The sequence below is a fragment of the Diaphorina citri genome, unplaced genomic scaffold (genome assembly GCF_000475195.1).
Source record: "Diaphorina citri unplaced genomic scaffold, Diaci psyllid genome assembly version 1.1 scaffold465, whole genome shotgun sequence".
Lineage (NCBI taxonomy): Eukaryota > Metazoa > Arthropoda > Insecta > Hemiptera > Psyllidae > Diaphorina > Diaphorina citri.
Window position 1 is genome coordinate 183,611 of NW_007377900.1, and position 12,284 is coordinate 195,894.

Below are 12,284 nucleotides of genomic sequence, written 5' to 3' on the forward strand. Positions count from 1 at the left end.
CAAACCTATGGTCAAAATGTAGGAGAATCCTCCCCTCAACCCCCTACATTTCCCCTGACCCCCTACATGGTTTTAGCCATGCATGCAGAGCAAACATCACTGGAAATAACAGGGGGAAACAAGCAGGATTCTTAAGTTAAATGAGATTTTCTCCCTCAAAAAAAGAAAAAAAAAGCCAGAATTTCAGAAATAAAGAGGGGAACTGGGGTTAAGAAGCTAAGCTAATTCAACAAAGGATTTCTTGTCTTTCATTATACAGCAAATTTTTTGAAAAGTTGGAAGTCCTTGAAAGAATAAGCCTTGAGACTTGAAGAAGATGGATAAAACTGTCCTCTCAGTAATTCAGAAGGATATACCTACCTACTTTTTTCATATGAACAAAGGTCCTAGGAATGTTCTTGGAACAACCCCCGGAAACTCAAGATGATCATATGCACTGATGTTCATGTTGTGGTAGAAAATATCATGCATGGCTTGTAGATTGAAACTTTCCTCCACCTTTGTGAATGGACAAATTGCCAGATGGACTGTGGCTACAGCTAATGCTACACTGTCCATTGTGAGGTCTACAGGAATTCCTGGAAAATAATCGGAGTAGTAGACATCTGAACTATCACTACAAATACAAATACTTGGGTATTTTAATAAGAGGCTGCTATCTAGAACTCATTTCAGTGTAGATGACATTGAATTTCTCAATCAAAAGAAAAGCCCTTTTTTAGAATTTTTCTGGGATTTACCCATGTTTATTTCCTCTGTATCTTGTAATGTATCCCACTGGGATTTCCCCATGTTTATTTCCTCTGTATCTTGTAATGTATCCCAACATAAAATGGGCAGTTTTCCTCTACATCAATGGCAATCCATGTCTTTTGTGACATTCATATTCAAACAATGGCCTTGAACTAGGGATGGGATATTCGACTCTTTTTGAATATTCGAATACCACGATTCGATTCTTTTCAAATATTCGACTCAAAGAATCGACTCTAAAAGAATCGCGATTCTTTTGTAGTGAGAGAGAGACAGCACACAGGATCACTCTCGTAACCAATGAGATTGAGTAGTTTGTAGTTGTACAGGGCACGGCAACGTAGGTACAACCTCGACTCTTCAAAGAATCGCGACTCTTCAAAGAATCGCGATTCTTTGAATTTAAGAATCGCGATTCACGATTCTTTTGAAATATTCGACTCTTTGAATCGACTCAGAGAATATTTACCCATCCCTACCTTGAACTCTTTGTCAATGCTGTACAGTGACACAACCGTCTGTGAATGAATGTCGGACTTTCATCATTAGATGAATAGATACAAAGTCTTTGTCAATGCTGTACAGTGACACAACCGTCTGTGAATGAATGTCGGACTTTCATCATTAGATGAATAGATACAAAGTATGACATTCATATTCAAACAATGGCCTTGAACTCTTTGTCAATGCTGTACAAACAGTGACACAACCGTCTGTGAATGAATGTCGGACTTTCATCATTAGATGAATAGATACAAAGTAAGCTTTCAAAAGTTCTCGTAGTCATTGATTTTTTGATTTAGCTGACTACCAGTCAAAATATTGTCAAAAGTACTTACTATTATTATGCACACACTAGCTCAAGAACATGATCTGAAGGATAAAACTGAATCTACTCATAAAAGGAAACACTACGCATTTGGCTGGACTGATTTAAAACTTGTAGCTCCGGAAAACTTCGTGGAAAATCACTTTTCCAAAACAGGAAAATTTTCATGGCTGTGCCAAAAAATTTTGAATTTTCGTGCGCAAAACTGAAATTTGTTTATCTATCTCAGGTGCGCCACCACTGAAAACTTGGCTAATCTACGGAGTTTTGGTTCTCCGGAGGTTTAATGGAAAATATTTCATAATCACTTCACGTTCCAACATTAATTTATTATTTTAATGTAAGAGATCACTCCGGAAAACTTCGTGGAAAATCACTTTTCCAAAACGGAAAATTTTCATGGCTCTGCCAAAAGAATTTGAATTTTCGTGCGCAAAACTGAAATTTGTTTGTCTATCTCAGGTGCGCCACCACTGAAAACTTGGCTAATCTACGGAGTTTTGGACTTTTGGTTCTCCGGAGGTTTAATGGAAAATATCTCATAATCACTTCACGTTCCAACATTAGTTTATTATTTTAATGTAAGAGATCTTTTAGCTTTCAAAAGAAAAAGGGAAGAGGAATTTTCCAGGATATTCAACATTCATAAAAAAGTTAAAATAAAATTGTTAGTGACATTCGTCCTTGCATACTCTTTTGTTGGGCACACCGTTTTTGAAAAGAACAATCACAGTGCTGCCAACATTAACCTTAAAAGGAAAAGACCCATCAAAAATCTCATCTGTTAGTGACATTCGTCCTTGCATACTTTTTTGTTGGGCACACCGTTTTTGAAAAGAACAATCACAGTGCTGCCAACATTAACCTTAAAAGGAAAAGACCCATCAAAAATTTTGTGAATCTCATCTCATTTACATTTCTAAAAGAAGAAAAGCTACAGAAATGGAATTTCCTCAAGGATCTGATAAGAAATAGAAATTCTGTGATAGTCTGACATTCTTCTGTTTGTTTGTCATAAAGTTCTCTGTAAGAATAAGATTTTCATTTCCTCCTGTATCATTTAGGGTACAAAAATGTTCTTTTTCAGCATATGTTTTCCTGTAACCTCAACAATAACTGATGCGTTCCGGCTGCATTTTTCTACTTTCCGTCCAGGATTCTACGAGTATATGGAGTCAAATACAGCTTCATGATTGGTAAGCCTAACGCTTCTTCTGTTTGTTATCTCTCCAATGATAAGAACCTCACAACTTACTCACAAGTTATCAGTCTGCAGTCAAGCTGGAACCCAACCGAGGGATTCGTTATCTGAATGATGAAGATGTTTTATTCTTGGAGAAAGTTATCACTGATCTTGATAGTTTCATAAGTTCAAGGCAATCTGTCAATAGGTAAGTCAGTCTGGTCCAGTGTGTCACTATTTTACCAGTGCTTAGGTCAACTTAATAGTTGCGTATAATACTGAGGAACTGAGGTCATCCAGAGTCTAAACAAGGTTCAGTGTGTCACTATTTTACCAGTGCTTAGGTCAACTTAATAGTTGCGTATAATACTGAGGAACTGAGGTCATCCAGAGTCTAAACAAGAATAACATTGACAGAGGTAAGAGATCCATTTCATCACATAGTTAGTATAGGATTGTGTAACATGATTATTGTACTGCCCAGGCTGGATTTCACAGTCACTTTTGGCTAATTGAAGCCCAATTAGTGTCAGCCATACCCTCCATCACTGTGTGAAGTGTACACTGTCAGACTAACTACATCACATTGTCAAAAATATGTTCCAAACTTCCAGAGATGCAGATGCCTGAACTCTGTCCCAAATTACCCAAAGTGGAGGGGTCTCGGGGGACACACACACACACATTTGTTTACATTTAAATTAGATGGGGTTGAAGAGACCTTGGTTCATAAATTTTCTAATTTAATGAAAAATGTTTGTCCAGTGGTTCAGTGTGTCACTATTTTACCAGTGCTTATGTCAACTTAATAGTTGCGTATAATACTGAGGAACTGAGGTCATCCAGAGTCTAAACAAGAATAACATTGACAGAGGTAAGAGATCCATTTCATCACATAGTAGGTATTGGATTGTGTAACATGATTATTGTACTGCCCAGGCTGGATTTCACAGTCACTTTTGGCTAATTGAAGCCCAATTATGAAATTGAAGCCCAAAATGAAAGAACCAATCAGAATGCGAGAACTCCTTGCATTGTTGCAATTAAGGTAAAGGTCTATTTTTATAAACTCTCTCTTTTATAGTAGGTATTGGATTGTGTAACATGATTATTGTACTGCCCAGGCTGGATTTCACAGTCACTTTTGGCTAATTGAAGCCCAATTATGATTCATCCAGATGAATATGGCAGCAAGGAGTCATCGACCCAAAATGAAAGAACCAATCAGAATGCGAGAACTCCTTGCATTGTTGCAATTAAGGTAAAGGTCTATTTTTATAAACTCTCTCTTTTAAAAAGCAGAGGTAGCTTCGATCTGTAACCTTTTTTTTGAGGGTCAAGTCCAAGAGGTTGAATTCTAGAACAGGTAAAGATGGTATCTATTTTTAATACTCGCATCGGGTACTTATTATGCAATTTGGTATGTTTGTGATCATTCATTATCATTACCTATCTGGATTTAGTAGACATCGTGTTGTTCTAATTTCAGTTTTTTAGTAATTAATTATTTTATTTAGAGCAATGTTATCAATTAATTATTTTATTTAGAGCAATATACTGCCAAAATGAGACTGAAAAGTCCCTTTCCCTTTACTTGAGCAGTCCAAACAAAGTCTTTGTTCAAAAAATGAAATAAAATAATAATAAACAATTTATTATTATTCAATTCTAGTAAGAAATCATCTTTTCGTTACTTTTTATAGGAATACATAAATCATTACGAATACTGAATACCATCGGCATAAAAAAAAAAGTATCATTGTGGGAGGAAGCACTGTGCAATGTACCTTCCTCCTTTAAAGATATTCTACCGTTGAACCTTTGACACGTTTGGCAACGTAGCCTACTTTTTAGATGAATCCTTGCTGCCATATTCAAATGGATGAACCATAAGTATCTTAGAAGTTCGGTATAGTGTACTAGTCGTCCTGACTGGTGCATCGCAATTATTTTCATACGCAGGTGAAAGTTTCCGGTTCTGCTTGTGCAGATTGTATCTTTTGTGGAGTCTACATTGGGTTCTTATATTTTAGATGTCTATCGTTTGTGAAGTCCTCAATGTCTTTATCGAATCAGAATGGTTCTTTTACGACATTACTTACCGAGTATACCAGTTATCTGTTGTTCAGCTGGACACTGTTGTCTTAGGGATGCACGCTAACTGTAAACATGTCCCTCTGCACGAACGTGAAATTTTACGAGTATGAACGGCATTCTTCCTCCGTCGCAATTTGTTAGTATGTCTTTTGTATCACCATACAACTTTCAAAAGTTTATACCAATAATTGATAACATTTTGCAGGAACGTGTTCAAATAATATGAGACAGGAGAATTTTCCTATTAAACTCTTCAGTCAAATCGTGAATTCAAGCACCACATAAAGGTACCCTTTTAAAAAATCACCTTTGTTTCGCCATAACCTTATAGCCGAACCACTTATCATAGTCCCATTTTTGAAACAATTGTCCGCAAACTTGATATGAAAGCTTCTGGCGAATTTAATCATTATCGGGTAAATTGTGAGCAAAATCAGCTTTTCTGTAATCAGAATTACAGTGATAACGTAATATAGTATGCGTAGGTATTATTCTAGGGTGGCCAGCTGGGGACGAAATGTAATCTGATGAATTTACAGAGTCACGAGTAACATTAGCTGACGCATGGCCAAATATATAGTACAAACCAGAATGTTACATCCCATAGAGTGCTAATCGCATCGGCAAATTATAAAGCAAACGTTGATCCAAGCATGGAACTAATTCACTGTATATTGGCTTTGTGTGTGACAGTAGTTCCAGGCTCTGGAATATAAAGTATTACATAGGACGGCACCTAGCTCCTGTTAATGTTGGCAACCACTAATCTTCTGTCTCTTCGCTCTCACAGCAGGTAGAGCTTACGACTTTATTAAGAAAAGTCGGTTTCTGAACTTGTGCAATTGAATTGGTGAAAGCAGGGGCACCTTTACTCGAATATAGTCGAATACCGGAGTACATACTAAGGTTGTTGCATTTTATGAACGAACAAGAGAGCTCTGAGTTTTATCTTGCCGATTTTGTGGGAGAGGTTCTGCTGCCAAATATCGTTCACTGAGTCAAAATGATCGGCGAATTAATGAGGTATGGGATATAGGTCTTACCTGGAAGTTGGTCAGCTTGTCCGCTGTATCAGAGGCCCTGAGGATGATTAATGTGGTAAACCAATATGGCAGATAAGAGCGGACGTCCGTGTTGTTTGAGATATTTGGAAATTTGAGCTGTGAATGCTCATTTCTTTGGATGCTTCAACTTTCATACATATACGAAGACAAATTTGCACAAATTATAATATTACTAGGTTCAACTTAAGATCTCTACTTACACTTCTGCATAGTTCAATGTGCTTCACTCCTATGTCTAGGTTTCAAACCCAAGGTCAGGTCCTTTCCGATTTCAATCTCCGGAGTAGAGAAGAAGATAAGATAGTCCCATATTGATTAGGTACAATTTTGGCCAAAATAACTGTACAAAAAAAAAAAAAAAAAAAAAAAAAAAAAAAATTCGCTTGAATTTGCAGCCCAGTAGGCTATCAAAGACTCTTTTACCCTGTTAAGGTAAAGCCAGTTAACTTATTGAACCACTAATATCATTGCACATCTCTTCCTCTCGTTTCCAGTGTTCTTCTGTTTCCCCCTCTGAACAATTGGAGACGCTTCCTCATTCATCATACAGTGTGTGATAGCTATGCAGTCAAGCATCAGCTCAGCTCCCTGTCAGTAGGAGAGGGAGCAGCTAGGAGAATCGCCGTGTGTGATTCCAGTTTGAAAAAAGACGAGTAAGCAATGTGAAATACTGATCTTTGTTTTAGAAGAAGAAAAAAAAAGTAGGTTTGTTAGATGGAACTGTAACATGGAAAGGTCTCATCTTCCCGAAATCGATGAGAAAAATAGGACAGGATAGGAAACACCCAGCTGTTCCAAGAACAAACCTTATCTGTTTAGGATAGAGTTCGCCCCCCGCGGGAATCGAACTCGCGACCTATCGCTCGTATTACCGTATGAATTAGTTCTGATTTCACAAGAAAAAAAAAATATACTCCACCTTATCATTCTAAAAACCAGACAATTAAGTATAGATTAAAAAAATCATAAGAAGTCTCACTGCTTGGTTACACACATTATCATTTTCTTTTTTCTCTCGTTTTCAGTCCAGCAGAGACCAAATCAAAAGAAGAAAAAAAAGTAGGTTTGTTAGATGGAACTGTAACATGGAAAGGTCTCATCTTCCCGAAATCGATGAGAGAAATAGGACAGGATAGGAAACATCCAGCTGTTCCAAGAACAAACCTTATCTGTTTAGGATAGAGTTCGCCCCAGCGGGAATCGAACTCGCGACCTATCGCTCGTATTCCCGTATGAATTAGTTCTGATTTCACAAGAAAAAAAAATATACTCCACCTCTTATCATTCTAAAAACCAGACAATTAAGTATAGATTAAAAAAAATCATAAGAAGTCTCACTGCTTGGTTACACACATTATCATTTTCTTTTTTCTCTCGTTTTCAGTCCAGCAGAGACCAAATCAAAACAGTCTCCGCTCTCTTCCATTCAACTCGTACCTCAATCAGAAGCGTCCAAAACACAAAGCCTCCAGTCTACGTCAAGTGAGAAAGCAGCAAATTCTCTCACTGCTCCCTCCTCCACGAGTTCGTCCAGAAAAGCAGCTATGAATATTTACACGCCTCCTCATTTGAGACGAATGAACGGTGGAGGAAGTGAGGGGGGCGAGAGGCGATTGCTGACCAGTAGTGAGAATCTGGAGAGGAGATGCAAAACAACCCATCCTTTAGGGCTGTTTGCCCTTCGGAGTGGGGTTTTTGTGTACGAAGTTAAGATGGGAAGGTATTTTGCCTTATGTTCTTGTGCTTCCGTTGAATTAAGAAGTGCAAAGTATGTTGAAATTAAGAAGTGTATTGTGTTTTATTTTTGTACCTTATTTTAAACCTGTCGTTTTTATTTTCTAGAGCCGCCCTCGAAAGTGTGAGTATGAGGGTGTGGTTATGGACCGGGTTGAGATGAGCTCGGACGAGGTGAGATAGGAATGATAGGATATTGTTTCTACAGTTTTGCATTGGAGTGGTAACTTAAGCAAGGATAGCGTGGTAGTGTTGGGTATTTTTTCTAACCCTCTGTCCCGGGGCGGCCATGTTTAAAATTTATATTATATTTTTCTATTTGCTTTGCAATTCTCTTGTTTGTAATATCTAATATAAATGAAAAGTATAATATAAACGTGCAAACTCGAGGTAAAATGTAAAAAATGAATTCAGATTGTACAAGTTACGCAAAAAAAAATAATAATAATAATCGAAATTTCGAATTTCCCGCCAAATTTACACGCTCATGAAGGCTGTGTTAAGTTACCACATCATTTTCCACACGCCAAGAAAGGACGGGAATGGCCTATCTCACCTCTTTACATAACCACACCCTGAGAGGAGACACAGAGGATTAGAGATTCAAATAAAGAGAATACCCGAGAATGAGATATTAGAATAAAGAGAATACCAGAGAATGAGATACATATTAGAATAAAGAGAATACCAGAGAATTAGATATTAGAATAAAGAGAATACCAGAGAATGAGATATTAGAATAAAGAGAATACCAGAGAATTAGAGATTAGAATAAAGAGAATACCAGAGAATGAGATATTAGAATAAAGAGAATACCAGAGAATTAGAGATTAGAATAAAGAGAATACTAAATCTCTACATTCAACTCACGCTAACTTGACAGTATTGATTATTATGGATACAACATTGAATGTGCCAGTTGATCATATCCGGGAGGGTGACCCTTTACCCTTTAGGATTAAACATGTAAAATTTCCATGTAGGTAAAAATGGAAAAATTGAGAAATCACATTGAAAAAGTTGACATCAGAGAATTAAAGATTAGAATACCTTTGCTTTGATCATCACAAAAAATGTGAAGTGGCTCTTGGCTTCCCTGTTGCCAACAAATAATCTCTACATGTTGCATAGGTATTAAATCAATTTGTTTATTTTATTATATCGTGTTTGATTTCAGGAACAGAACGCGTCGCCCTGACATGAAAGTCTACGTACCTCGAGCATTACGTAGCTCCCTACCTACAAGTACCTCTGAAACGAATGACCAAACTGTCCGTTCATTACAAATATCAAATGCAAATAATACCCCTCCATTTCAATCAGCCAACAGTGATCCTTCTCGGGGAATTAACACAAATAGTGGTCACACTCGCACGGCCCTTCGACACAAAGCTGACATTCAAGTACCTCTGAAACGAATGACCAAACTGTCCGATCATTACAAATATCAAGTGCAAATAATACCCCTTCATTTCAATCAGCCAACAGTGATCCTTCTCGGGGAATTAACACAAATAGTGGTCACACTCGCACGGCCCTTCGACACAAAGCTGACATTCCTTCCCTACCTGCCAATACATCTCTTAGTAATAATATGGAGCAAGACAAGCCGAGTTTGGTTCGTGATAGGACGAAACCAACCCTGAGGGACTCCACTTATGAATCACAAGTAACCTTACGTCTTCAGGAAAGTCCGAGGGAAACTAGTTCTTCCTTGGAATCACAACGTGTCTCCCACGAGGGACGCTTATCCTGTCAGGGCCGAGTTTGGTTCGTGATAGGACGAAACCAGCCCTGAGGGACTCCACTTATGAATCACAAGGAACCTTACGTCTTCAGGAAAGTCCGAGGGAAACTAGTTCTTCCTTGGAATCACAACGTGTCTCCCACGAGGGACGCTTATCCTGTCAGCCTATCGCTTCTGAAAATTTTACGAGTGTCGAACACACTGCCTTAGTCAATGAAGACAACCGTACTGAAAGTTCATCGAATACCTTAGCTAAAGATACTCATATTCCAATCCTTAATGATACAAAGTCGTCCCATGTGCCTCTAGAAATACCTGTCCATCCCAATCAACTGGTTACTAAAGACAGACAAGGACTTCGTTCTGCACAAGACTTACAGGAATCACTAAACCTACCTGAAAATGCTCAACAGAATTTAAGCAATTTAGAAAATGCTCGTCCCGAAATGAAGGACATACACATAACTTGTGAATTGAACACTCGAGACTCGTGTACAACCAATGAGACTTCTCTAGGTGTTAATGCAATAGATGGTGCTACTCATGTGAACATGGATCATAATTCTCATGAAATAGATAACAAAATGGATACGAGTGAGGACTTCATACAGGAAAGTAAAGAAATTAACACTGGTTCAAGTGATCCTACGACTGAATTTGACAATACTCAAGTCAATACTCCTAAAGCAGAAGAGAGCGGTAATTTAGAATCAGAGATTGTCCATTCTAGGAAGAACTTTAATGAAAGTAACACACAAAGTGTTACTCCAGATGATTTTATGGAGTGTGAACATAGCATAAACGAATGTCCTGAAGATGTCAGCAAAGAGTCCAATGTACCTTCATCGCAAGATAACACAAATGATAAGATGACAGTAACACACAAAGTGTTACTCCTGATAATTTCATGGAGTGTGAACATAGCATAAACGAATGTCCTGAAGATGTCAGCAAAGAGTCCAATGTACCTTCATCGCAAGATAACACAAATGATATAGGCAACAATATAACAGAAGTGAGTAAAGGGAATGAACCTTGCACTGTTATTAAAGTAACGGATGGAAATGGTGAAGTACCTAACAAAGTGAGGCTCATAGAAACGCTACCGGTTAAAAATGATTCCTTTTCCAATAATACGAAGGAGGAAACAATGTCTGAATCGACGCTTAGTCAATCAAATGCAACAAAACAAGATACTATCTCCAATCCAGTTTCTGACGCTCTATATAGTCTGTGTGATAAAATAACACAAGAACCAATTTCTGACTGTGAATTGAGTGAATCAGCACCACACACTTCTGTGAATAACTCTAATAAGACAATCGCCCCCGCTGAACCTATGTTGAGTGAAGCCGAGTTTTGACCTCAGCTTGGGATTTTTCACAACTTTTTACGTAGGCATCGACCTATTATGAATAATGTTTTCCCAATTGCAACTCCTCCATTATCGATAGATACCTACTTGGAATTACGAGTAGATAGTAGATAGGTAATACCAAGGCAACAACTTTGATAGTACCTAGAGTTACCTATGTGAGATTCTACGGTTGACAATCGTTACCGGGAAATGGCCATATAAAACAAAATTAGCCATTAGAGAGATCGTACTACCTGTTTTAGTCTCTGCCAACTATATTGTACTTTATGGGTTTACACACCAACAGGGTAAGATGAACATTACAAACAATTCAGAGGTCAGCGGCGCGGCGATAGCTCGTTGAATACATCACTTTCCAATGGATGACTGAAGTTAAGCAACGTTGCGCTTGGTTAGTATCTGGATGGGTGACCGTCTGGGCAATCGCGTACTGGCTTTTCCCGCCCCACTCAGGCTGGGTGAGATCACTTTGAGGAGGCGTGTAGCTTGTCGCCAAATGCAGGGTAAAACCCCCGTCACCAAAGGGTCTTGGCAATTATGCAGTGACGTCAAACCTCTTTTCTAATTACATACTACAGTCTTTTAATTTCAACCAAAAGTTCTGGTGTCCCCAATTTTCACTATACCGGGTAGGTTTACTGAACAGTTTTTTGTTCACCCTGTATATTTCGTGGCGGGGGAAAGATACGACAGTGGTGAAAACCACGACGTACCTACTGACTGTGACGCACACATTATGTGTAAGATTAGTGGAAACTGCGAAAATTTTCGAGAATCCAATAAAATTCTACCTATTTCTACTCTCAGATGATTAAAAGCACATTGTGACTAATTTTATTAGGAACCTGAATTGGAAAAATTCCAGTTTATTGTCAAACAGTAAACACAAATTTGACAGTGTGATTTCCTCAGAGAATTAGGAAGTAAGTTTCTTAACTACTACCTCAGAACTAAGTAAGGGAAGATCTTTTCGGTTCAGTTGGAATTGAAAAATTGACTCAAGTGTAGAAAAGAAAATATTGAGGTTCAAAATGATTCCTTTTCCAATAATACAAAGGAGGAAACAATGTCTGAATCAACGCTTAGTCAATCAAATCCAACAAAACAAGATATTATCTCCAATCCAGTTTCTGACGCTCTATGTAGTCTATGTGATAAAATAAAACAGGAACCAATTGCTGACTGTGAATTGAGTGAATCAGCACCACACACTTCTGTGAATAACTCTAATAAGACAATCGCCCCCGCTGAACCTATGTTGAGTGAATCAAGTAAACCTGCAGCCGAGAGTCAATTACCCGAATCAACATCTTCCAAACAACCAGAGTCTGAAGTAAAACTGATTTTGGACTCCAAATGTGTCGAATCAGCATCTGTTTCCATTGATGATTCAGCAAGCAACAAGTCACCTATGGAACCGGTATCCGTCCCTGAGTTACCCGTTGAATCAAAAGCTCTGTCAATCAGCCACTCACCGGCGAAAAAAGTTTCTGCTGAAT

At 38.1% G+C, this 12,284-nt stretch overlaps 2 protein-coding genes across 2 annotated transcripts in view; one reads left to right on the top strand and one right to left on the bottom strand.

Moving 5' to 3' along the window:
* The window catches only part of LOC108252388 (probable Dol-P-Man:Man(7)GlcNAc(2)-PP-Dol alpha-1,6-mannosyltransferase), a 5,602-nt gene extending 3,840 nt beyond the window's left edge, over window positions 1-1,762 (bottom strand). Inside the window, exons 1-2 of the mRNA XM_026823515.1 lie at window positions 1,593-1,762; window positions 380-578 (exon numbers count right to left, since the gene is read on the bottom strand). Coding sequence (XP_026679316.1) covers window positions 380-558 — 179 coding nt within the window. The 5' untranslated portion in view covers window positions 559-578; window positions 1,593-1,762. The remainder of the gene's footprint in view (window positions 1-379; window positions 579-1,592) is intronic.
* A 1,035-nt stretch (window positions 1,763-2,797) lies between these two features.
* Window positions 2,798-10,336, top strand: LOC103509086. Its single transcript, XM_017444035.1, has 7 exons — window positions 2,798-2,973; window positions 6,421-6,579; window positions 7,311-7,580; window positions 7,767-7,784; window positions 8,838-9,057; window positions 9,216-9,412; window positions 9,565-10,336. Exons 3-7 carry the CDS (start codon window positions 7,471-7,473, stop codon window positions 10,334-10,336), a joined length of 1,317 nt encoding a protein of 438 aa, XP_017299524.1. The 5' UTR covers window positions 2,798-2,973; window positions 6,421-6,579; window positions 7,311-7,470.
* The last annotated feature ends 1,948 nt before the right edge of the window (window positions 10,337-12,284 follow it).

Bases quoted from the DNA above. Each gene is read 5' to 3' on its own strand.
- LOC103509086 (XM_017444035.1), top strand. From the start codon at position 7,471: ATGAATATTTACACGCCTCCTCATTTGAGACGAATGAACGGTGGAGGA. The intron at 9,058-9,215 runs ATTCAAGTACCT...CACAAAGCTGAC, and splicing joins CCCTTCGACACAAAGCTGAC to ATTCCTTCCCTACCTGCCAA. The intron at 9,413-9,564 runs CTGTCAGGGCCG...GGGACGCTTATC, and splicing joins TCCCACGAGGGACGCTTATC to CTGTCAGCCTATCGCTTCTG.